General features: G+C 53.2%; 1 protein-coding gene across 2 annotated transcripts in view; it reads left to right on the top strand.

The window, feature by feature from the left end:
- TfAP-2 (transcription factor AP-2) overlaps nucleotides 1-25,129 on the top strand; it is a 66,530-nt gene that overhangs the window by 7,020 nt on the left and 34,381 nt on the right. The window contains exons 2-4 of one of the 2 annotated variants that reach the window (XM_025304779.1): nucleotides 1,204-1,581; nucleotides 14,260-14,472; nucleotides 15,318-15,369. In XM_025304779.1, coding sequence (XP_025160564.1) covers nucleotides 1,204-1,581; nucleotides 14,260-14,472; nucleotides 15,318-15,369 — 643 coding nt within the window. Of the gene's footprint in view, nucleotides 1-1,203; nucleotides 1,582-14,259; nucleotides 14,485-15,317; nucleotides 15,370-25,129 lie in introns of both variants that reach the window. The other variant, XM_025304776.1, reaches the window with a different exon arrangement.

Here is a 25,129-nt window from a genome sequence, read left to right as displayed (position 1 = left end):
AATTTTCGCTCCGCTCGCTCGCTGACTAATGCATGACGTTTAACCCTTTCGCGTCGGATGCAACACATGCGACGTGTGACGTATCTCTTATCGCGCGGATCGGATCGCGATGCGCGCGCGCGCGCGCGCGCTCTGTAATTACCGGCGTGAGAAGCGGATCCTTTTGCCGAGAAAGAGAGAGAGAGAGAGAGAGAGAGAGAAGGGAGAGAGAGAGAGAGAGAGAGAGAGAGAAAGAGAGAGAGAGAGAGAGAGAGAGAGGCGACCGTGCGCGCGGCCGTGACTCGCCAATGAGAAAGGAGATTCGTCTTCTTTCGTCCCAAGCGCGGCTAATTGATTAACCTCCACTCGGGCTCGCTTCTCTCTGGTAGCAAAAGTTAACGCGATATTACAAACTATTTTACCGGGCCGTAAAGACAGAAACATGAGAGGACTCCTCGTCCTCGCTCGTTAAGCCCCTCTCTGTCTCTGTCTCGCGGTCTAACGGGAGATTCACGCGCGTCCTTTGAGGATCGTTGTCCGCGGGTAAATGTGAAAATTAATCGTCGTACGTCCCGCGGAGTCACGTGTCGAAAAGCGAACGTGCCGGCGAAAGAACTGCGCGGCGCGGCGCGGCGCGGCGCGTCTTCCCGGCGCGCGGAAACGAAAGCCGCCGAGCGAAAGTTCCGCGTATCTAACGGGGAATGAAGGTTGGAAAAGTCGCTCTTTTAAAGCCGACTCGCTTCCCGTCCGCCGGAAAGTGCAAAATTGCCGTTACCGGGGGGAGAGACGGAAGGTAAACACCTCCCCCGCTCCTCCACCCCCCCCCCCGCCGTCAGCGCTTGCTGAACAGAAGCAGCTTGTAGCGTTTGTCATCTCTTGTAACGAGTCATTTTTCTTCGCAACCGGAAAGTTACTTCCCGCGTAAGTAACAGGTGTCGCAAAAAGGACGCGCGGGGTCGGGGATATCGGGAGAAACATCCCGCCTACTCGACACCCGTCCTTAGGACTCCGTCTTTGCGTTGCAATGGGGGTGTTCCGGACACCCATGCTTGGTGTTGGCTCTCATCTTGGAAGTAATTCGCCCGACCTACCCGATCGATTCGATCCGATTCCCGAGGCCTCGCGCCTCGGATAATTAGTAAGCGCGAGGATAATTAACTATCGCGCTCGTCTATATAACACACCGTGCGATAATAACAGCGTTGGTCGTTCGCTTGTTAACAGGACCGTCTGACTGGTCATGGGGGCATTTCCTCGCTGGGCGGCGGCAACTCGTCGCCCTATTCCGGCGCCCATCACCACGGACACCGGGGAAACGGAAACGGGGGCGGTATGCCCCACCACGGGGGCGCCTCGTTGCCGACTGCCTCCGACTTCCAACCACCTTACTTCCCACCCCCGTTCCCCTCGCACCACCATGCGCCCGCCAGCCCCCAGCACCCCAGCCTCGGCCAACCGCAACACCTGGATTACCTCGTCGGCGATCCCTACACGCAAACGCTCAACACGCTGCACCAGCACCACTACAATCACCTGAGCGCCGCCGTCACCGCCGGCCAGAGGAGCGGCGACCTCAGGAGAGACGCCGAGGGCATCCACGTGGTGAGTGTGAACCGAGCTCCGAGCGAGCGCCCCGCGGAAACGCGGACGAACCAAGGAGCGTCGGCGAATCTCTCAATGAATAATCCTAGGACTCCGGGGGCGATTTTGCGTACCGATATTTTCGAACTGTCGAGAGAGAGAGAGAGAGAGAGAGAGAGAGAGACTCTAAGCGTTGTACGTTGACTGAGAACGTCGGCTGGAGGGTTACGCGAAACTTTCGGGGCACGGGCCGCCGGATCGGCTGAGATTAAATAGAAATCGCGTGCGCTGCAAAGAATTCGGACCGCAGAGCGGAGAAACGTGGTCGCGCCGAAAAGCGAATTCCGAGAATTAAGTGCCGCCGAGAGGAAGATCGCGCTCTCATAGGTGTTCGGGCGGAATTTCGCCGACGACGGCCGGCGGGACGGGCAGGAAATAATCGCAGCTGGGTAGGGGGGAGGGGGCACGGCGGAGGGAAGAGGGGCGCGCCAATGTGCGTTTGGGATTACGGGTGTCGGATTCTCGGAATTATACGGTACGAGGTTCGCATTAAATAAAACGCAAAGGTCGTAAATCTACGTATCGTGAATGATAGGCGTCCAAGATGGAGACTGGACGCGCCGTTTATTGGAACGCGCGCGCGCGCGGTAAAAAGCCCAGATTCCTCGGGCGACAAGAACTCGATTCATGTAATATTCAGTCCGTGTTGTTAATTAGGACTATGATCGCCGCCGTTAACGATGCTGGGGATATCACGGTGCCCCGTCGGCGCGACGCTAAACAAATTTATCCGGGTGTCGTCAGATCATTTCGGAGCGCTGCTGGCTTTTAATTTGGGAAGAAGACCAGTTATACGCACGCGCGCGCGTGTGCACCATTAATATGCCGAAACTCGACTTTACGTGGTGGGTCGTGTGAGAGCGGATCGAATATTTCGGATACAGATATGAGACGACGCCATCGCATTGTTTTCAACGAGCGCTCCAACAGATTGCCAGGCGGCGAAAATTTTACAGCGAAAACTACCGTCAAGAATGAAATGAAGTAGAAATGTTTCGACGTTTCGGTTTAATTTATTATTTACAATTTACACTGTATATAGCTTGGAGTTTATTGTTAAAATATTTTTTATTCTCATGAAAAAAGGTATTACTTTGCTCCTTGGCGAGACAAACTCTAACCGGCAGTCTGTTCCTGTATTATTAGAGAACGTGCATTATTATTATTATTATTATTATTATTATTAGCAACTTGAAGAGAACTCACACGAATGAAAGGCTACAGTGAACTCTCTCGGTGAACTCTCAAAACCTGCCGGAGTGGAATTCCGCTCGGAAAGTCGAGTGACAGCGAAGCAGGTCACTCGAATTCTAGCGAATTCTTCACTCGAACTCGCTCGAAATCATCGGGCGAATACTTTCACTCCAAGAATGAGGGGCGGAAACAAATCTATCGCGGTTGATCGAAACTCACGCTCACACTCTCACGGGCTCCACTTCCATTCGAAACATTCACTCTTACTTACCCCGAGAGCGGCGGTATTCCGGCCGCCATGAATGATCGCTCGTCTCGAGCGCGATTTCACTCGCAGAAATTTAGAGAGCACGCCACAGTTCGGCTCTCCCACAAATTCGGCTTCCTCAGCTGCCGGCACGAGAGAGAGAGAGAGAGAGAGAGAGAGACGAGCCGCGCGCGCGCAAACACGGAAATCACGGCGGCCACCGCGACGTGGTGCACGTCGCACCTCTTCCCGGCGAGGAGGAAAACGCCTGGAGATCCGGTCACGTGCGTCGGCCCGGGTACCTCATTAGCGAGCCACCCGGCGTGTTATTTGTAGGCCGTCGTGCGAGCGCGCGCGCCGTCCCGGGCTGGATGTAATAACGGGTGGTATCGATCTATTAGACGAGTCGCGGCCAATAAGTCGTCGCCGTGACATCGGTGATTGCGATCGTTCATCTCCCTCGCGAGCGCGCCCGCGACATTTGCATTTGCCACGCTGCGGCGGAGTCGGCCGCGCGTGTAATGCCCGCTCGCTCGCTCGCTCGCTCTCTCTCTCTCTCTCTCTCTCTCGCGCCCTACGTGGCCCTACGCCGGTCGGCGAGCAAGGCGAGTAATATCGCGACCTTGGCGAGCGCACCCGCGAATCTCGCCCGAGTGCCCGTCGAAGTGGAGTGGAATTCATTTTATCCCCAAGGGGTGGCAACCCCTTGGGATTTTGCTGCCCAGTTGATTGACACAAGTTCTAACGGCCGGCAAAATTGCGCGATTCTTGCGCTGCAAGAAAAGACGATCGAGAAAATCCGAAGCTAGCGATTAGTCCTCGAGACTAATGAAACTAAGAGCCTACCTCATAGTGAGTTTATGCCGGGGGATTTTTTCAGAATGTAACACAAGTACGTGAAAGTGAGGAAGGTGATAGTACCGATTCGGCACGATTATGCCAGACATCAAGGATTATAAAAAGGAACAGAGAGAGGGGGTGGAGGTACGACAGCGGGAGGCTGCTCGCTTCTTGAATTGCGAAGCGTTCATTCGAGCCGCGATTTTACAATTTTATTGATAGTAAAACGGTTCTAAGACGGTCCGGACGGAATGCTTGAAACCGGCGAGCGAGGAGGGGGGAACTAAACTGAGAGACGACTGAAACTACCATCGAAATTCGGGTGTCACGAGCGAGGAAACGAACGCAGGGTACATCCACGTTTATCTGCCCCGTGAAACTGAACGGTTCTTTCGTTGAACCTGAGAGAGAGAGAGAGAGAGAGAGAGAGAGAGAGAGAGAGAGAGAGAGAGAGAGAGAGAGAGAGAGAGACAGAGAGGGAGAGAGAGGGAAAGAGAGAGAGAGAGAGCGAGCGAGCGAGCGAGCGAGCCCGAAATACTAGTAACATAGGGGAGCGCGCATAGCGCTCGCGAGATTGATTTTATGCTCGACTCGCCGGCGTTCACGGCGTGCAACATTATACCCAAACGTCGGGCGATCTCTCTGCGCTTTAGAGCCCTAATAACCATTATAGCAATAGTATTTGCGGTCCACCTTGCTCCCCCGGTATTCACGAGAACACCGCCCTAATTATCGCGTCGGCACACGCGCGCTACCGCCGTCGTTTCTATGCCGGATTACGGCCCGGCTCGACCGAAAGAAGAGGTGTCGTGTGACGCGTGCGGCAGGAAAGAAGGAAAATACGTTCGACGAAATTCGACACGTGTGCGACACGAATGCGTTGCCCGACGTGCCCGGCCATTTTTCGCACACCTCCAAGTCGAGCGAGCGGAGCGAGAGCGGAGGAGAGCGGTTTGTCCGCGGAGAGCATCTGTCCGGAGAGAACAGGAGAAAGGGACGAGAGGGACGAAGAGAAGAGCATATGCGGGCCTCGAGAATCGGCCCGTCGTTGCGAGTCGCGTTTTACGTCGTGATTATTTTCTGCCCGCTAATGTAATCTGCGCATCGCGTCGCGGAACGTCGCGGAAAAGCTTCAGCTCGCGCGAACACCTCGCCGGTCGAAGACGATCTTTTGCCCGCGACGTCATTCTCCTCGAAAGAAAAACGAAAGGAAAAAAGAGAAACCGTCCGCGTCGGTTGCGCAATGAAAGCAGGCAGGGCTCGGAGCGAAGGAAGGTGATCGACAGCGTCAAACAGCGCCAAGAAAAAAAAAAAGGAGGGCAAAGATTGTGCGTAGCGCTAGCGGCTCAATTACGCGCGCTATTATATGCGATGCAATGCAATGCGATGCGATGCAATGCGGGCAGCACGAGGATGTCATGTTTGTATACGTCTGTAAACAAGTTTATCGCGCGCATAATCGACCGCTTGCCTTGCGCTTAACCGCGATAGGCTGTTAATCAATTAATAAACCGCACACCGGGAAGCGAATGATCGCGAGAAGAAAAAAGGAATTTCAATCTAATTCGAGTATCGCGATATCACGGTAAACTCGACTTTTTCCTCTCTCCTCCCCCTTCCCTCCTCTCTCTCTCTCTCTCTCTCTCTCTCTCTCTCTCTCACTCTTTCGCTTTCTCTCCTTCTCGTGTAAACGGTTCCATCGAGGTTGACGAGAGCCGGCATGGAAAACTCGGGATCCAACAGACTTCCCATTCCGATTTCTCACAAAAAGGAAAAAGGAATCTATATATTAGGTGTACAAATGAATAATCGAAATTATTTTAAGCAGTTATGAAATCAATTTTAAATTGAATAGATTTTCCCGCTCTTTTGTGATTATGCAATGTTGACTTATAGCTATTAAAAAGAATATATAGTTTGGCGAAAGGCCCAACCATAACCTTCAAAAGTATTCAGTTCAGTACAGTCGAAAATGGCAACAGATAAGGTGCATATCCGACACTGCATTCTTTACGAATTCCAACAAGGAAAAGATGCTGCAAGAGCGTGCGAATCGATTTGTTCCTTCCTCGGCGAAGGTGTCGTATCGTACGATGTGTGCGCGTTTTGGTTTAAGCGGTTTAAAAGCGGTCTAATTTCAGTCTAATCGACAAACAACGCCCTGGAGGCCCTCCGAAGTGCGATAATGATGATTTGGAACAACTGCTCGCTGAGAATTCGGCACAAACGCAAAAAGAGCTTGCACAACAGTTGGGAGTAACGCAGCAAACGATTTCCAAACGCCTACATGAGATGGGAAAGAAAGAAGGAAAATGGGTTCCGCATGAACTCACTGAAACTAACAAAAATCAACGAGCGGCAGCGTGTCTTTCTCTTCTCAATAAGCAGCGTCGAGAGCAGCTTTCTTGTGGAAAATCGTTACGGGCGATGAGAAATGGATACTCTATGACAATCCGAAACGGAGAAAGTCATGGGTAAATCCCGGCGAATCATCAAAATCGATCGCAAAACCCAATCGCTTCGGAAAGAAGGTTCTTCTCTGCATTTGGTGGGATATCAAGGGCGTGCTTTATTATGAGTTGTTGGAACCGGGTGAAACAGTTACTGCGCGGACTGCTACCAACGTCAATTAATCTGCTTGAGTCAAGAATTGGAACGAAAACGCCGTATACTGGCAAAGGAGAGCCAGGAGTCCAGTGAAATCGTTGCATGACAACGCCAGGCCACACATTGCTTCCAACACTAAAGACACCATAATGAGTCTTGGCTGGGACGTCTTGCAGCACTTGCGGCGTATTCACCAGACATTGCTCCATCCGATTATCACTTGTTCCGGTCGATGCAACACGCCTTGTGCGATCATGCACTTCCAATCAGTGGATGAGATCCGAAAATGGCTTGACGACTTTATCGTGTCCAAAGACGTAACATTTTTCCGAGATGGAATTCATCAGCTGCCTGAAAGGTGGCTTACAGTTATAGAAAGCAACGGCGAATACTTTGATCGAACAATTTAATTCACTTTCTTTTAAAATAAACCTTGAAAGTAGCTGAAAAAATTGGATTATTCATTTGTACACCTAATAATAATAGGAAGAAATAAAAATCCCTTCCCGTTTTCATCAGAAGGGATGAGAAGTATTTTAATAAGTAACAAGGGCAAGGAAGGAGTAGAAGTCATTTAATCTACTTCGGGACAAATTGGAACACCGCTATCTACGCTGCGATCTATCTGGGAAAATCCGTCAAGATTTCTACGCGCAAGACAAGCAAGTAATCGTCGTCGTCGTCATCGTCGTCGTCGTCGTTGGGACGATAAAACTGCAGAAACAAACATTTGCCGCTTGCGACGGATAGACGACAATAAATAATATAGCCGCGCGCGCGCGCGCGGGCGGTTTATCGCAGGAAATCCAGCGGCGACGACGACGACGACGACGGCGACAGAGCTTAACGACGCGGAATGCGAGGATCCACGCTTATCTCGTGTTGCTCACCGTAAGACGTGACTTTCGGATCCGCTCGGAGGCAAGACACTCCCGGGCTTACTCGCGGGATACAAAGTCTCGTCTCGAGCTCTCCACCAGGCTCTTCCCCGGAACTACACACCGCCGCCTTTCGCATAGTTCGTCATAGTTAGGGAAACTTGGGCGTTTAGGGTACCTACTACGTGTCGTCCTCGTCCTCGTCCTCGTCCTCGTCCTCGCAGTCGTCGAGTCTGCGCGCACCTTCCGAGTGCTCGTCTCCATCCGCCGCGTCTCATCGTTAATACCGACAGCTTCGTCGCATCGCACCACCGCGGCGCGGCGGCGGGAAGCGCGCGACAATTTCGCCGGGCGAAATTTCCGCGCCGTCGTCGGCGCTGGTGCGTGTACCTTAACGGTACACCGTCGCCGTGGCCGTCGCGGAGCGGCGAGATGATAAGATAAATGTCCCAGTAACCGGATGTTTAAGCGTAGGTCGTCGGAAAAAATACAATATATAATATTAGAAATAGTTTTGATATAAATATTTGCATTCATTCGAAAACTTAAGATTCCCTTGAGTAGAGAAAAATTATTTAAACCGACATCTATTATTAATGAAATATTTACACAAATAATGAAGCGCATTAATGTGTACCAATGACGGGACAGTTGAAATAGATTACAGCCCGGTGTTCGGATCGGTAATTCGTCCCGGTGTCTGACCGCAATTAGAAAATCAATATGTGCTAACAGGAAATAATATAAATATAGATGCTATCTCTTAATGAATTTACTAACGATTGACCATTATTTTGCCAGACTATTGCACACTTATTTAATTAATTTTGATTTTAATACAAAGGTATCAAATTGGGTATGTTTATTTCCAACTAATCGTCGGATATTGGAGTTCTTTTACAATAATTACTATTTTTATTCATTATTGCTAAAATAAATAGCAAATATCTTCTTTTCAAAGTGGTCGGATACTGAGACGTTTACCTTATCTCGCTTTGACTGGCGCGCCATTAGGGTTATAGATCCCGCGCCGCGAGATTGTCCGATTAATGAGCGCTCATAATTACGTGTAAGTAATAACGTAAGCACGCGCCAACGTTTCGTTTCGTCTCGTTTGTTTCCACGCTTCTTTTCTTTCCTCGTCCCTATTTTCTTCTCTCTCTTTCTCTGCGGAATTGAACGAGTAACGAGGTGAAATCGATAACACGGTTCAATCGCCACGCGACAGTAGTCTCGCCCTGTTTCCTTGTCTCTCTCTCTCTCTCTCTCTTTCTCTCTCTCTCTCTCTCTCTCTCTCTCTCGCCGATCGCCGCCGGAGGAGGTGCGCGCGTTCCGTCTCGTCTCGTCTCTCGTTGCGTTCCGCCAGTCGCATTTTCTGGCGAATTTGACAATTTCGCAAAACTCGCCGCAACATCCGCGGGATAAACTCTCCCCCTGTGACGCTCCGCTCTCTCGCTCCCGCACCCCGTTAAGTAATTTACTTATTAAATTTCGGGCTGACCTTTGGCATTCCCTCGGGGAGGATGCCAGGGACGTTTGCTTTGAAGCAAATATGCTAAGCAGTGCGATGCCTAAGATGATGCCAGAGGTATCCCTGAAGGATGAACAATGTCGCGTCTTGTATTATTAGTAAATAACGCGTTTTACGTAACGTGGAAAATTTATACGCGCGCGCACGCGTTATTGTAAAAAAAAGAAGAAGAAGAAGAAGAAAGGAAGGAAGAGAGCGAAGAGAAGGATGTCAACGGCGATAAATTAGCACGCTCATCATTTTCGTCGGGATTCTCTGCTTCTTTTTATAGCTTTTCAATAATTATCGAGATTAATGTAACAATGAGACCGTTTTCCTTTCTCTCTCTCTCTCTCTCTCTCTCTCTCTCTCTCTCCCTTTTTGTGAGAAAATATCAGAGGGTCGTCAGATATCAACTTCCGGGAAACGCTGCTTTAACGGGTCTCTCCGCTCGTTTTTCGATTCACCCTCGACGCGACGTGGACGAGACGAGCGCGCTTCGTCGCAAGCAGACTACAATGCCAATAATCAAGCGAGTGGATCGGTCGATCCCAATGGCCGTATCCTTGAAAAGGATAACGCGAAGGCGGCGGCGCTGTACCGTCGTCGTGATGCGCCGTCCTCCCCTCGCGCTTCATTGTGAACCCCCACGGTACCTCGAGCGAGCGAGCGAGCGCCCCTTCCCCGCATTTATGCTCGAGAGAGCAGCGTTTGTGACGGCTGTTTTTCGGCCAGAAGGGCTTCGAGTTCGAGAAATCGCCGGCGTTTAGCGCCGCTTCTTCGTCGCGCGCGCGCGCGCGCGCGCGCGGCACGCTTAAAGAGCGCGTCTGTTTTTTAATAGGCCGCGCCAATGGCGCAAGGGCGGATTAGGGTGGATCGCCGATTGGGGTGAGCTCACGGCTTGTCGCAGCGACGGAAAAATACGAGGAATAAAGAGCGAGAGGTGCGATGCGCGATATATTTCTGCGGGCCTTGTGTTATGGAAATCTCGCCGAGTGAAATTCCGCGCGAAAAATGGCGGCCTCACGGCCGAGATTCGTTTGGAATTCGAGTAAACTTTCCGCTCGTGCGGAATCCGGTCCGAATTCAGTCGAAAATAAATATTCGCATTCGAAATTCGGCCGTCGGGCCGAAACACATTCGCTCCACTTGATCGGAACACGCCCAGTCTCTCTCGCGAGTCCTCGAGTGCGACCTGGCTGCGAGAAATTCGGGAAGTAAATCCCCCTCCCCCCAGAGGTCTCCGGTCGTTTCGTACTTAAACTCCCGAAGGTGCCGCGATATTAAAGCGGATGACATTTTAAGGATCGGCCGAGAGGGCCTCGAAGAAAACGGCCACCGCGGGACACCTTGCTACCGAGAAAGATATCCATACCTTCCTCTTGTTTCCACGTCGGTGTAATGGCCGACTCACACGTGGAAAACTGTTTCACGGGGTTAAAAAACACGCGCTGAAAAAACCAGAGCGTCCGCGGCTCGCCACCCCTGGCGGGGGGTGAGTAACGCGTAAATAACGCGTTTCACGAGTGCGCGCACGGCGACGACGACGACGACGACGACGACGACGACGATGTTGGGGGGAATTGCACAACGAGGGATATATCGGCTAAAGCGATGCGAGAATGTCGATGCGCGCGTATTAACACTCGTCCGTCTCGTCTCGTCTCGTTGCAGGCGCTACACGAGATACGCACGCCGTCATTAATCAGCATCGACGTTACCGCGCGCCGGGTGTATAGGTGATTTTATTTTAACGGAGAGCGTTTAACGAGAGAAAGGCGATCACATTTCATCTCATTAGTCGACATGGCGCGCTGCTCGCCTATCAATGCGTATACACGTATCCGAGGACTCGTCAATAATCTCAGAAAGCGGTCTCTCTTTCTCTCTCTCTCTCTCTCTGCCGGCAGACACGTTAATTAGCGTCGTCGTGCCCCTCTTCCCTTCTTGTCTCTCGCGCTGCTTGAAACGTGAAAGCGTCGTCCCGAGTTCCACGTCGCGGCGTCACGCGACAAAACGTATAATTTTCGAGTCTTCCTAATCACGCACGAGTACGAATTCGGACGAGTCATGACCTTAATGCCCCTTTCCCTCCCCTCTCTCTCTCTCTCTCTCTCTCTTTGCCGTTCGTCTTTCGCGTCCGCCGACCAATTTCCCGTCGCGGGAACGCGAGAAGTAGCGCCACTATCGATCATATCTAACTCATTAGGCATATTTGCTAAGCCGAACGCGCCGCGTTCCTCGCGCGATGGGATGATGATGAATCGATCGGACAGCCTCGATCTCGCGAAACGGTAAGATCGCGCGCGCGCGAGCAAATGTCTCCTCTCGCGAAGTGGCCGAAATGGGCGCTTCTTCGGCCCTTCGCGATGAGAGGAGAAAAAGCGGGCGGGGAATCGCTGAGAGCGACCGTGGCGTAATTAGGGCACGAGCGGGAATCGAAAGCAGAATGAACGCGCGGAACGAGCGAGCGGGCATAAACACGTCAGCGGCGCTGACGCGAGAAATGCCGAGCGTCCCTCGTCGGGAGAACTTAGTACCGTTCGCGAGCTCTTTTTCCTCGTTACTTTTTCCTCCTCCGTTACGCGCGAGCACACGCGTGTGTGCGTGCGTCGCGCACGTCGATCTAAACGATCGCGACGGACGGATCTCGCGGCGACGACGATGGCGACGGCGACGGGCGGGAACAATCTAACGAAGAAATCGGAGAAACTCGCTCGGCCGATTTCTTCGGGCGAAGGCAGGCGCGCGGCAAGGATGTGGAACAATAATGGGCAAGGGCTCGTGTAATATAACCGTATTTGCGACTTGCGAGCGCGAGACTCGCAGTCCCGATAAAATCGCCACTTTTTCCGCCGCCGCCGGCGGCGATTAGGATTCCGAGTATATATCCGCCCTGTTCGCGGTTTCTCGGAAGAGCCGCGGCTCGGTCTCGCTATCGTTCGGCCGCTTATCGTTTTCCGTATCGGCGTATACTCGTGCTCGTACCTCGTTCACATACGCGCGGCCGACTTGCGTGAGGGAATTAATTCTCACGAGCGCGCTCGGCGTTTCCCTCGTCACTCCGCTCGCGCGACCAACATCTCCCGATCGTGATCGATCGGCCGATCGATCCCGTCTACGAAGCGTTAAGTCGGCGCCAGCCAAAGACTCCTCGTCTCTCCCTCTTGCACTCGCGCGGAACACAGTCCTGGCCGTGAGAAAAAAGCGTGGAAACTCTCCCCGACGAGGAGATTCAGAAGGACACCGCGACGTCCTTCGTCTTAATCGCAAAAATTATGAACCCTCCGAGAGGATTGCCTAGCCTCGCCTTCTATTTTGCTCGACGAACGCGACACGAAGCTCTCGCGCATCGACTCGATACGATGTACCCGTGTTCGTTCCGGAGAGCAACACCGAGTAATCGCGAGCGCGAGGGCCTCATTAAAGCCTCGACAGCGGCGTCGTCGTTGTCGTCGGCTTGTTCGTCTTTATCGATGACATAAGAGGACTTTTATAGCGAGAGAATTCCTACCGATGGGACCTTACGCGTATTCGCGACTCTGCAAGAATTCCTCTCTCTCTCTCTCTCTCTCTCTCTCTCTCTCTCTCTCTCTCTCCGTCTCTCTCTGTCTCTCTCTCCGTCTCTTCGCCAACGTCATTAAAATGAACGCTATTCCGTGGTCGCGACGCGAACGGAATCGCGGCTGCTCCCGGGCGGTTTCGAACGCGAGGTCCTGCGAAGAATTCGCCGGTCCGGGTGATGCGGAATAGAAAGGCGAGATCAAGCCGAATCGGCCGAATCGAAGTCGTTTATCGGACTCGCTCTCGCATGCTTAATGATTTTAGCCGGCCGCGCGCGCGCGCGCGCGTGCACGGTTGTTTTCGTTTTACCGTTTAGTGGAGCACACACGAGACGCGCTTTCGTTGGTGATCGTGAACGACCACCACGGCGCTCACGGTGTGTTACACACACACACACACACACACACACAGCGCGTACTTTTCGGCCAGTCATCGTCGTTCGATCTCTCCCAAGATTGACGAGAGTTACGCGAGAGTTACGCGCGCGCGGAACGGCCATTCCGTTAGCCGAGAGACGGTAGACCCGCTCGTCAACGTCGTCTATCGAATAACGCGCGCAACATCGTCGCGCGACAAAAAGCGCGCGCGATTTATTACACACCTCGCGTTTCTCGCATACGTATATGCGAGCGCCTGCGAACGCCACGCATCCTGCCAAGAGTCGAATCACCAGGAGGGAGCGGCGGCGCGCGACTCGCTCCTGTCATTAGCGATTGTTACGCGGAAAGTATCGTGTTGCACGTCGTTCTGTGATTAATGTAAAGAACAAGCAGGTAAATATTCAATAGGCGTGTAACGTATACGCGCGCGCGTCGGCTAACCTAACGGCTAATTGCGGACGATGCTTCTTCGCTAATGACAGCGCGCATGGCCGCCCGCGCGCGGCTACCCTCATTATCATCCTAAATGCAGTACAAAATCTCTCTACTCTCTCTCTCTCTCTCTCTCTCTCTCTCCCTCCCTCCCTCTCCCTGTCTCTTCCCCTGGCGAGATGGCGAGGATTCCTGACCGTCACGGATCCGTTATAGCGGTAATCGAGGCAATTTTTCTCCCGCGCACGGCAACCTTTTACTTCGTTACCGACCTCTAGCCTTTACCTATTTACCACCTATCACCGCGTGCCGCGGAGCTTCCCGCGATACTAAATTAACGTTTGCCACGGGTATCGAATTAGATGTAGGATAAGGATACGTGCGCGCGCGAGCAACCGGACGCGAGAGATTTTCAGCGAAACCGCCGTGCGAGGAGCATCCTCGGCGCGAGCGCAGGGCACCTCCGCGCGCTTTCGTTCGCACCTGGTCCTGGTACGCGCGAGAGGTCAAGTGCGAATATTAGAGGGATTGCGTCAAAGTTGAATAAATTTCACCCAAGACGTGACCACGGGAGCGATAACGGTGGAAGGGTGGCGCTTGAAAGCCCGGAAAAAAAGTAGCAGTTTCCGTTTTCCTGCCAAGACGCCAAAGACCTTCGTCGGAGACGCGTCAAAGATACGTTAAGGGGGCGAGGAAGGAGGAAGGCAAAGGAAAATATATTGCCTTCCGCGAACAGGGAGGAGAATGTGATCGACTTGAGTAGTGTATATTGTGAGAGAAAAGAGTCTAACTCGAGCGTCGAGTTCAGCAAGTTCAATTTCGGGCTCGCACGTGGCGAAGCAAAACTACCGGCCGATTATCCTTCCCGCCGAGAGATCCTTCGGTCGTGCGGAATAATTGTACAAACGCGCGGGAGGAAGCCTCCGCGCGACAGGTGAGAATCACACAGCGATATCACGCTGATTAGGACGTCGCTTCTGATTTCAGACGAACATGCACGCGTCGTTCCCATACGACGGCGGACGCAGCAGCGGCGGGGGCGGCGGCGGCGGCGGGGGCGGCGGCGGCGGCGGCGGAGGTGGTGGAGGTGGAAGGGGCGTCGAGTATGGCGCCGTACGTCGCCCTGATGCCCTCCTACCGCCTCCGGGCCTCGACCAAACCGACCTCGTTCTGCACAGCAGCCTCGTTGACGACCCCCAGGTGAGCGACGATGTACGTAATCGCAACATATTTTCTCTATTATCATACCACCGTGTGTTTTTCGACTGCGACTGCGACTGCGACTGCGACTGCGACTGCGACTGCGACGACTGTCTCACCCGAGAGAGGGAGACCGCGAAACGTTCAGAGACGTCTTCTTTTCAGAGCCCACCTCGAGACCCCCCAACGAGGACTCAACGTTATTCTCCGCGGCCTATGCGGACTATGCGGGGATTTTCGCTTTCTTTCTTTTTTCTCTCTCTCTCTCTCTCTCTCTCTCTTTTTAGCTTGGCTGGCGGCTTCTGGATGCGCCGCAGAAACAGTCGCGTTAGACAGACGCGAAGTTTCCGGGGGCGTCCGTTTAAATAGAATGTCAGACGCGACCCGTTACTACGCGAGTCGGGTATGTTGCGAAACGAAGCGCGCTCTCGCGCTTTGCCGCGGTCGAAAGCATTTTTCCTTCTTTCGCGAGTGTACGCGAGAAAAGTATTCGTTTGGATGTGAAACAAGGCTGCGCGGCGACGCGGAGGAAAGCGACGCCGAGTGCGCCGTCATGGTCACTCCGCGGATTCGTCAGCGCGAAAATTTGCCAATCATTTGCCGCTGCGCGTGAAAAAATGTGCGTCAAGTCTCGAGAGCGTCTCCGCGTCGCGAATCGAAGCGACCGCGAGCGAACTCACGTTCCGAGAACGCGAGGAAGAAAGGAAAAGAAGAGGAAAAGAAGACGAAACAGACCGGGTCGGCCGTTATTCGCGCAAAGGCTCATTGTGTTAGACATTAAACAAATGAACATTAGCAAACATTAATTGTTAAACATTAATACGAATTATTCTCCGTTTTTTCAGAACACAAACGTGGACGATGGAGGGTTCATGAACGACCTGCCGCTGTTGAAAAGTGAGTAACCGCCTCACGTCTGATACGTCTCGCCTTTCCTTTTCCGTCTCTCCCCGTGGAGATGTAGTCGCTTTTTGTGACGAGGCGACAGCCGAGCCTCGTCGATACGATTTCAGCGACCGATAAAGCGATATTATTGTAGAAAGTTCGCTAAGGTACGCGACGCGAGTCAGCTGCTCAGCCGTTATCTTCTCGCACGCGTTCCTAGAAAAAGCCTGGCCCCGGCGTGCGTTACTAATCGGAAGAAGCGGGAGCTTGAGACGACCGAGAGATGAAATGTATCTCGCGATAACGGTGCTCGAAGAGAAGGAGATATATCGCGATACTCTGAGAGATTTCGGGGCCCGCGCGAGCCTCGTAGTAATCCAGCGAGCCGGGCCGCTCTCTCCGCCACTACAATGTCTTCGATGCAGATGGGGCGGCTCGCTCGGCGGAGATCGTTCGATTCGGAATTTATCTCGCGGCGGAATTTACGCGCTGCGTTACGACGCGCAACGCCGATAAATACGTGCGCCGACTCGGAATAGCGGGGGCAGCGGTATAATCCCGATATAAAGCGGCCACTGCGCGGCCGGAAATATAAAGTAGCCGCACCGACGCGCGACTCTCTCTCTCTCTCTCTCTCTCTCTCTCCCCCTCTCGCTCTCTCTTGTCGCCCTTAATTAGAATTTATTTCTCTCTCTCTCTCTCTCTCTCTCTCTCTCTCTCTCTCTCTCTCTCTTCGCGCATGTCAAAGGCAAGCAAGCGCGGACTCCCTTCAACCCTCCGTGAAAATAAGTTTAAAGCTGCGGGTGCGTTCTCTCTCTCTTTCTCCCGTAAAGTGACGCTCCGGTGCGCTTTTATTATGCGAGCGTCGTCCCTCTCGCGATATCGATGCCTCGCGAGATAGCAATCGCCTACGGAGACCTACATATGCGGCTCTCTATCGGAGCGAATCGCGTGGCGTAGCGCTAAATTATCCGCTAGTTAGCGCACGTCCGCGAGTTTAAGCCCCGGCTTCCTTTTCGGGAGAGAGGTTAGTCTCTCGGTATAATGGGATTACGCGCCGGATAACGCCGGAGAACTCGCGGACGAGATTACTCAGCAGGTGCGTGCATTCGCTGAGACTCGTACGCACACACGACCGGGCGTTGTCTCGTCGAGAACAACGACGACTCGGCGCTGGACAGCGCTCGGCTACGCGATGGACACGTCGGCGGTCACCGGTGACCGCCGCTACACTAAGAAAAATGTATTGTTGCGTGAATCAAAATTTTGTTGTAACAACAAAATAATTTGGTTAAAATATGCCCCACAAAACTGTTTAGTTTCTGTAAAAAAATATCTTGTTTGATTACGGTTTGTTCGGATAACGTGGTACTTTTGTTATATAGCAACCAAAAAGCTTTGACTGTATGAATTTTGTTAAAAATACTGTAATTTTTTCTTAATGTATAAAATCTAAATTTTAGTGCACAGAAAGACAAAATAGTATCCATTGGGCACTATTTTTTTAGTTTATGTAAAATAATATTCCGTTATTATTATGTAATTTTTATGGATAAAATAACTAGGATGCTTAATTTTTATATATGAGGTCTAAGAACAAAAGCATTTGGTCCAGAGAACAAAGCAGAAGAATATATTGTTGGGACAACTAAATATTTTGTTATATAAAACAAGATAGATATTTGGTTTTGTTATTAAAAAATATCTCAACTAAACAGTTTTGTTAGAGATACTAAATTCTTTTTCCTAGTGTAGAACTCGCCGAATGCGGCTAATCGCGTCGAATATGGCAATTTGAAAATCAACGAGTCAAGCGAATGAAAAATGAGGGAAATTAATTAGTCGAGAGAGGACGGCGAACACACGGCGAATCATATTTATTAGTGGTACCGGAAAGTCTTTTCGTTTTTATTATAAAACTCTGTATGAAAATAATAAAGTAAGCTCGATCTTAATGAAAGTTGATGTACATAATAAAGAAATGTTGTTAACTAATCTGGAATTTAAATTAATTTTGGATTAAATTTGAGAACCCGTACTATAACCATGGAAATTGAAGGCTTTGAAAAAAATACAAAAAGATTTTCCGGTATCCCTAATATTTGCCGGCATCTTTCTTCACCCCGAATTGAGAACCCGAGTTCGACTCAACCCTCTCGCGATTCAGGTCGGGGGGAACCTCGCTCGGGCATCGAAGCAATCGGTGAAAATCAACGTGGCAGCCGCGAGACGTGTCAATGAAAGCCGCGAGCCGCGTTTGCGCAATCTGCGGCGAGTTCAACGGGTCCCGCTGTGAAAGAGGATGTGTTGCGGATCGCGATATCGAGGCAGGTTAATAAGGAAACTTGCGACACGTCCAATTCCGCGAGCGAATACGCCTCTCGTCGGCGTGTCAATGCAAGATTGAATCGCGGCCAGCCGTCTTGCGAAAGTATCACGCTCTCAGCTAGTCGATCGTGTCCAATCAGCGGTCCAGCGGAGAGGTCTCTCTCTCTCTCTCTCTCTCTCTCTTACACACAGTTTGTCGTAGGACCTACACCTGCGCGGCGAGAAGGAGGTGAGTCTGAAAATGACTCTCGCTTTATGAATTAAATATGAAATCATGCCGCGTGATTCACGGCGAATAATATGGCAGTAATTTTCGTATCATTTGAGCCGACAGAATGTCAAAGGCGCCGCGCGAGCGCGCGCTCCTTCGCTTTCTCCCGGCGGCGGCGGCGGCGGCGGCGGCGAGCTAGAAGAAACCGTAAACGCGAACGAAATGCAATTTATTTCAATCCGCCCTTAATAAATGAATCGCCAGACGACATCAATTCGCGCCGGTGCCCCTTCGCCCGCCGCGCGTTCTCCGCGCCGACCAAGACGCTCCGTTCAGAATTTACGCTCGGCACAATGGAAACTCGACAACGCTCCGTTCATCGTTACGTATTCACGGGAATATTAGATCCAACGGCTCACGGGAGCGAGTCCGATTGCAGCCGGCGTCGTATTAGCTCAGCCTCGCAGCCTCAACATTGTAAGCAGAGTCTCTCGCCCTTACAAGCAGGATCAAGTCGGAGGCGCGCGGGTGTCGCGACGTCTCGCCGCGCGGAAGGCTGCGGATCGTCGGGAGTCCTCGCGAATAAGTAACGAACGCACGACGATTCAGCGGATGTTGCCGTTCGGGAAACTTCGAGGAGGTAACGACTTCCCTGAGTCCGCGTGCGGCCCACAAACGTATAAACGCGCGGCGCGCAACCCTCGGCAATTCTACTCGCTTCTCTTCGGATCGTCGCGTCGCACAATGGCCGAAAAGCCGACCAGGTCGCACAGGCGAATCGTCGGAGAAAGGACGCGTACGCGTACGTGAGCACGTGAGTGCGTTCGCGTGCGCTGCGAAAAGGTGTGAAGGAAAAATAAGAGAGGGAGAGAGAGAGAGAAAGAGAGAAGAAAGAAGCGCGCACACACAGAGTGCGTGCCCGGCGGCGGATCGGATTTCGCTCATTGTCATTGTAATTTCTTGACGGGGTGTAGTTTTCGGGGCGTTCCTCACCACAGGGGTATTACCTACAGATGGCTGTTTGTTCGAATGTCACCGAGGGTTATTATATGCCTCGTTACTCGCTCTGTGACAGCTTATTTGGCTAGTTTTTCTATCTCGCCGCCTTCCCCCCTCTCCCTGCTCCGCTCTGCTCTGCTCTGCTCTGCTCTGCTCTGCTCTGCTCTGCTCTGCTCTGCTCTCCTTCTCTCTCTTTCTTTGGCGTCGGCTTGCTCGGCTCTTTCTCCGTTTGCAGCTTCGTTTGTTTCCCGAAGCCGAGGAAATAAGCCGACACCAGGGCGAAATTTTAGATTTGTCACTGTGGCTGCTCGCATCGAGACCGCTGAGGGTCTCCGATTTTTTCGCTCGTCCTGATTTACCGGAAACGTTTCCTCGAGCGACGACGACGACGACGGAGCTTTCCACGAACGCAAACAGGACGCGAAACCCGCGTACACTTGTTCCTCTCACGTATGCCGATCGGCGGCGACAGTAACGGCAAACGGCGATATAAATCGACGTGTAGCAAAGCGCGTTCCGCTTCTCGGAAGCCGGTTATACAATTATCGCGGCTTACCTTGGCTCCGTCACTCGCCTCGACGTGCTCCAGTTTAGCTTCGCTACGAAGTATCGAGGACGAACGGATTTCACCGGCGACGAGGCTCTAACGAAATTTCGATCGCGTAGATTAATACGCGCGCGCGATTCCGTCCGCGATTTGGCGCGTCGTCGCGGGCGCGGGAACGCCGATGAAAAACGTGAAAAATCGCCTCGTCAGCGGGATATCCTCCGAAAGGCGTACTTTTATTCCCTGATGAAAAGGTCCATAGGCACGACGTGGACGGACAATACATATGACCCGCAATTTGCAATAACAAATAGCCGATCGATATAACAATCGCATGCACGCGCGCGCGCCCGTGTGCGTGCGTTTTATTTTAGTTGCAGTTCGGCCGATCAAAACAAGTATGTTTGCTCGATATGAGCCTTTGAGGGAGCGATTGTACGAACTGGACGCGCGCGTAGCTACAAATTGCGGCCGGAAACAATTGAAAACTGATATTCGCCCTCCCCCCGCTGCGGTGAAAGTCATCGCGCGTGTAATTGCGGAAATAAAATAAAAAAAGCCGCCGAGTCTAAAGATCCAAAGTGGAATAAATAAAATAATGAGAGAGAGAGAGAGAGAGAGACGAGAGAGAGAGAGAGAGAGAGAGAGAGAGAGAGACGAGAGAGAGAGACGAGAGAGAGAGAGACGAGAGAGAGAGAGAGAGAGAGAGAGAGAAGAGAGAGAGAGAGAGAGAGAGAGAGAGAAGAGAGGAGAGAGAGAGAGAGAGAGAGAGAGCCGCAGTTGCATCCGCGATATTCGAGCGCGAGTATTGAAACGCGCACGGAAAAAAAGAGAATTACATTCGCCGCGATATATTTATCCGAAGCGACATGTGTTGCACGAGACGCGAACAAGCGCGGATTAATGTACCGCGTCCGGCGCAACGTAATGCCGCGTTACCGATCCTCTCGAGCGTTGTCGGGATACGAGCGGCGTTGGACACAATTAATCACTCGAACGAGGCCAACTGAGGACGCGCTCGCGCTCTCGCACGTTGATGCTTCTTTTTCATTCACGTGTTCGATATCTGCCTGGTCTGGCCTGGCCTAGCCGCTCTCCTCGCGCGGCGCGGCCGGGCACGTTTCTAGTCGTCACCGCATTCTTTGTTCCCGCGTTATTCTCGGATCCGCCGATCCTCCGCGCTGCGAGCGGCGGCGGCGGCGGCGGCGGCGGCGGCGGCAGGACGCGCATTGTGTCGTCCCGGGGAAATCGTAATCTCGGGACTCGAGGAGCGGGATAACTCCCCGAAGAGTCACGGTCCCCGCGTCTGCGGACGCCGAGGGAGATCTCCGGAAATGCAACTTTACCGAAGTATCAAGAGAGAGAGAGAGAGAGAGAGAGAGAGAGAGAGGAGGGGGGAGAGTTGCAATACCGAAATCGCGAATGCGCTACGGAATAACATGCCGTGAGATAGTTTTCTCAAAAGGATAATAATAACAATAATAATATAGCACCGGTGATCTCCGATTTTCTTTCCTCCGGCTCTCCGCTCTCCGCTCGGCAGATCGAGTCGCCCCCGCCTGCACCCTCGCCCGTTCGCCACTCACGGAAATACGTTTTCGACGAAGCTCTCGCGACAATCTCGGGGGTAGAATCCGAGTCCGGATCGTCTCCGCCGCCGCCGCCGCGAGAAAACACTCGATCGATCATCCCCCGCCCTCGCGGAAGGTGCGACAGCGCCTTTTTACATTGTTCGCAGCAGGCGGGACCGTTTCTCTCTGCGACGAACGGAGGGCGGCCACCATCTTCGTATAAAGGCAGCTAACTTCCTAAAATCAACCCCTAATGAAATTAACGATCACCACCCTGCCACTCGTAGTCGCCTCGGGGCCCAGGTGGATTCTCCCGCCTCGAGCGGGGAGAGAGACGGAAAGAGAGCGAGAGAGAGAGAGAGAGAAAGAGAGCGAGAGAGAGAGAGAGAGAGAGTCTCTTTTAGGATCGAAAAGTCACACCCCAGTCGACACCGGCTAACCAATCGAGGTCGTAGAAACGAGCGAAGTCGTCGCTACGCGTCGATTGGTTAAGTTTCCGGCGCGTTGATTGCCCAGGAAATTGTGCGTGTCCAGGACTCGCACACATGTATAAGCCCCGGCTTCGCGCTCAAGGCTATTCGCAGATGGAGATATTTTGTATAGCGGCAGTCGCGTATAGCGACGCGCTAATTGTTTCACATTGACGCGCGAGCGAGCGAGCGAGCGCATGGGCTTTGTTCGACAGCCGGGGGGAGGGGGGGGAGGACCTTTTGACTTTCCGCTTTATCGCACGGAAAACGTTAGACGCGAGACACGCATGGGCGCGACAGAGGATGCCGGCTGATCGCGGCTATAAATCCTGCTGCGAGCGGCACCGGCGTGGCGATCTCGCGACTTTCCGACGAGCGTCCTCCTCCTGCCCTCCTCTCCTCGCCCCGCTGCGAAATTTCATTCTTCCTCGTCTGACCCGAGAGCACTTTCGACACTCAACAATGAGACGCTGTTTAATTACTCGGACGCTTACTCGCGATTGCGTCGGCGAGGATGAGAAATTTTCTCGGGGAGATTCGCCGACCGCAATGTGTATGTGTGTGTGCGCGCGCGCACGTTCACCGCGGCTCTATCGATTTATCGAGTGTATCGATACACCTGCGTAATAATCGTATTATATAACCGCGCGCATTAATCATAAATCATGAGCCGTGTAGGCGCGCGCGAGATGGAGCGGGAGCAGGAGCAAGAGGGGAGGGGGGGGAGAGAGAGAGAGAGAGAGAGAGAGAGAGAGAGAGAGAGAAGGAGAGCGTGGCACTCATTAAAATCACGGACACGAGACGGTTGCATCGCGCACGAAATGATTTCTCTAAACAGCCCGCGGCTGTGTGGATAATAGTGAATCGTTCTCGCAGCGGCGCGGCGCGGCGCGGCGAGAGTTTCTTTTCGACGGCGACTCGCGATGTAGATGAATTAACGACGGGCATCGACGCCGCTCATTTGTTTCCAAGCCGGGCTCGTTCGCGCGCCGCGTTTGTCGTATTGAGCGGCGCAACGCTCTTCCCCCTTTCGTCTTGTTCTCTCTGCTTCGATAGCCTCTCTCAGATTCTTCTCGACGTGGAATTAATCGAGCCGAGGGGTCTCGAAGTGAAAGATAAATTGAATATGTATCTCGCAGGTGGGGCGGGGCTGATCTATTTGGCGAAACGTATCAAGGATAAGCTTAGGCAACGCGAGAAAGTAACCGGATCGAGAGAGAGAGAGAGAGAGTGAGAGGGGGGGGAGGGAGAGGAAGAGGGAGCAGAGAAACAGAGAAAAAGAACGAAAAAGAGACGTTTTCATTTTCTTGTTTCTCTCTCTCTCTCTCTCTCTCTCTCTCTCTCTATCTCGCTCTCGCTAGCTCGTCTCTCCTTTTTCTTCGTCCCTCTTTTTTTCATAATCCGCAATTTCGTAATGAAAGGCTCGCGCGACGGCGCGCCGCTTCCGCCCATTCGTCGAAGTGACTACCGATCGAATCGGACCTTGGCGCTTTGCCTTCCTCCTGCAACATATCATTATACCATATTACCTCGTTGTTTCACTGAATTCAATTAAACCGCGCGGTACACACGTCGGCTGTTCGATCTTCGTCGCCGCGTTTCTCAATCGTGCGTTCATCAGCACGTGCGTGCAGCGGTGCCTTCGGCCGGGCGGACGCGCGACGAAAACGAGCTCGCGCCGCCATTCGACTCGACTCGATGGCCACTCGGCGAGCCGACAGAACGACGCGGGGAAAATCGCCTCCCTCGATTTAACGCGACGATTTAATTTCCATCGTTGCAACGCCGCCGCGACGACGTAGCGTAGTTAATCATCGCGCGACTGTCATCCCGTCCGTCTTCGCCGCAGATATACCGCGACTTTCTCACCTGTGTGTACATACACGCGTGCGTACACGCAGCTTCAACAGTCGCGGTCGCGGTCGGATTGACGGCCGTATTATCTCGCGCGCTGGATCCTCTTTCTGTCTCCTCTCAATACGCGAGAGCAGAGCGGCGCGGCGCGGCGCGATAATCCTTCGAGTCTCGCTCGCGCTTTTCCAGAGGCGAAACCCACGCGCGTGTGGAAACCGTCGCGTCGCGTGGCTGGTCGCGCTTCATTCACAGCTGCGACGTGTTCCGGCCGTCGCAGCAGTCTCCTCTCGGTTGTTTCCGCTGGAATGAAAATTACACCGGTTGCCCGAGTTGCAATCAGCCGTTGAGGATACGACGGACGGCTCTGCGAGCGCTACCGCGCGCCGCTACGCGAACTAATTCATCGTGACGGGCTTCGCGACGTTCTTTTTGCACGGCGTAAATAACAGCTCGTCGCCTCGACGTCTTCTCGTGATTCACAGTCCCGAGAACACGACGACGAAACACACACCGCGCGCTGCAAGGATAACGCTTTGCGAGCGCTCGCGCCGGACAAAGTTCGTCGCCGGACGAGGCGACGTCATCTCGGCGGACGATTCCTCGTTACCGTTAACTCTTCGGCGAAAAGCGCGCGAGTCGCGACTCGGCAGCAAGAAGGAGGAGAAGGAGGAGGAGGAGGAGGAGGAGGAGGAAGAGGAAACGAAGGAGGAGATCACGGCGGGGAAAAAGCCACTCGGCGATTTATAACGCGGAGTTTGTGATAAATGCGGCGAGAGTCGCCGGCCGGCGCGACTCTCTTGTGCTCCCGCCGCGGCTCCTCGCATTTGCAACAACGCGTCCGTCCGTCCGTCCGTCCGTCCGCCGCGCCGCGCCGCGCGTTGCTACATTTCCTCGTGGCGTGTAAAGCGGCGAGCGTTTTCCCGCGCGAGCGAGCGCGAGCGACCGAGCGAACGATTAATTTCTTCCTGAGGCTGTATCGCGGTCGCGGCCGTAGGTTTTGTTGCGACTCGTCGTTGTCGTAACGCGAAAGAAATGCCGAGGTGAGATAAGCCGCGAGAAGAAGAGGAAGGCGATCGATGGCCGCCTGCTCGCTCGTTTGCTTCGGCAAGAGAGAAAGAGAGAGAAAGAGAAAGAGAAGAGGAACACGCGGCCGGCCGGCCGGCCTCGGCTCGCGCGTGCGAACAAATCTCTCCGCCTTCGTATCGTCTTAGGAGCCATTGTTGTTTGTGATCTATCTCGTTAGACGCGTTCTATGAACCGCGGCTCTATGACAGCGGGAATACAACCGGGGATCACAAGCGGCGGCGGCGGCGGCGTTGTGCAACGCGCCGCGGACTGCGCGAGTCCCGCGCGCGCGCGTTACTTAACCCGCCGACTGAGAGATCTTTCTTTGATCGAAGCGGGCTCGAGCAGAGAATTCTGCGAGCGAACGAGCGAACGAGCGAACGGCGAATCTAATCTCGGCGGAATCGCATCTTTTGTCAGGAGATCGCCGACGCGTCGGTACAATCTATCTTCCGCGCTTTTTCCGCCCGCCCCGCCGCGCCGCGTCTCCGCCTGTGCGCCGCAATTCTCTAATTTATTACCGCGCGCGCGCGCGCGCACACGCTCGTCCGGCCGAGTGCGGAGAGTTTCACTCGCGGAGTTCGCGCCAATTTTCCTCACCCTCCTCGGGGGGGGGGGAGGGAGTCTGCTCTCCCAATCGACGCGTTGACTGCGCGCCGACTGCCGCGTCACAAAGTTTCACCGACGATCGCGACTCGCCGGGGATGAATGCACTCCCTCCCAAGTC

The sequence above is a fragment of the Harpegnathos saltator genome, unplaced genomic scaffold (assembly GCF_003227715.2).
Source record: "Harpegnathos saltator strain DR-91 unplaced genomic scaffold, Hsal_v8.6 scaffold119, whole genome shotgun sequence".
In the NCBI taxonomy this organism is placed as follows: Eukaryota; Metazoa; Arthropoda; class Insecta; order Hymenoptera; family Formicidae; genus Harpegnathos; species Harpegnathos saltator.
Note: the sequence above shows the minus strand (reverse complement) of the source record. Positions and strands in the feature narration are given on the sequence as shown.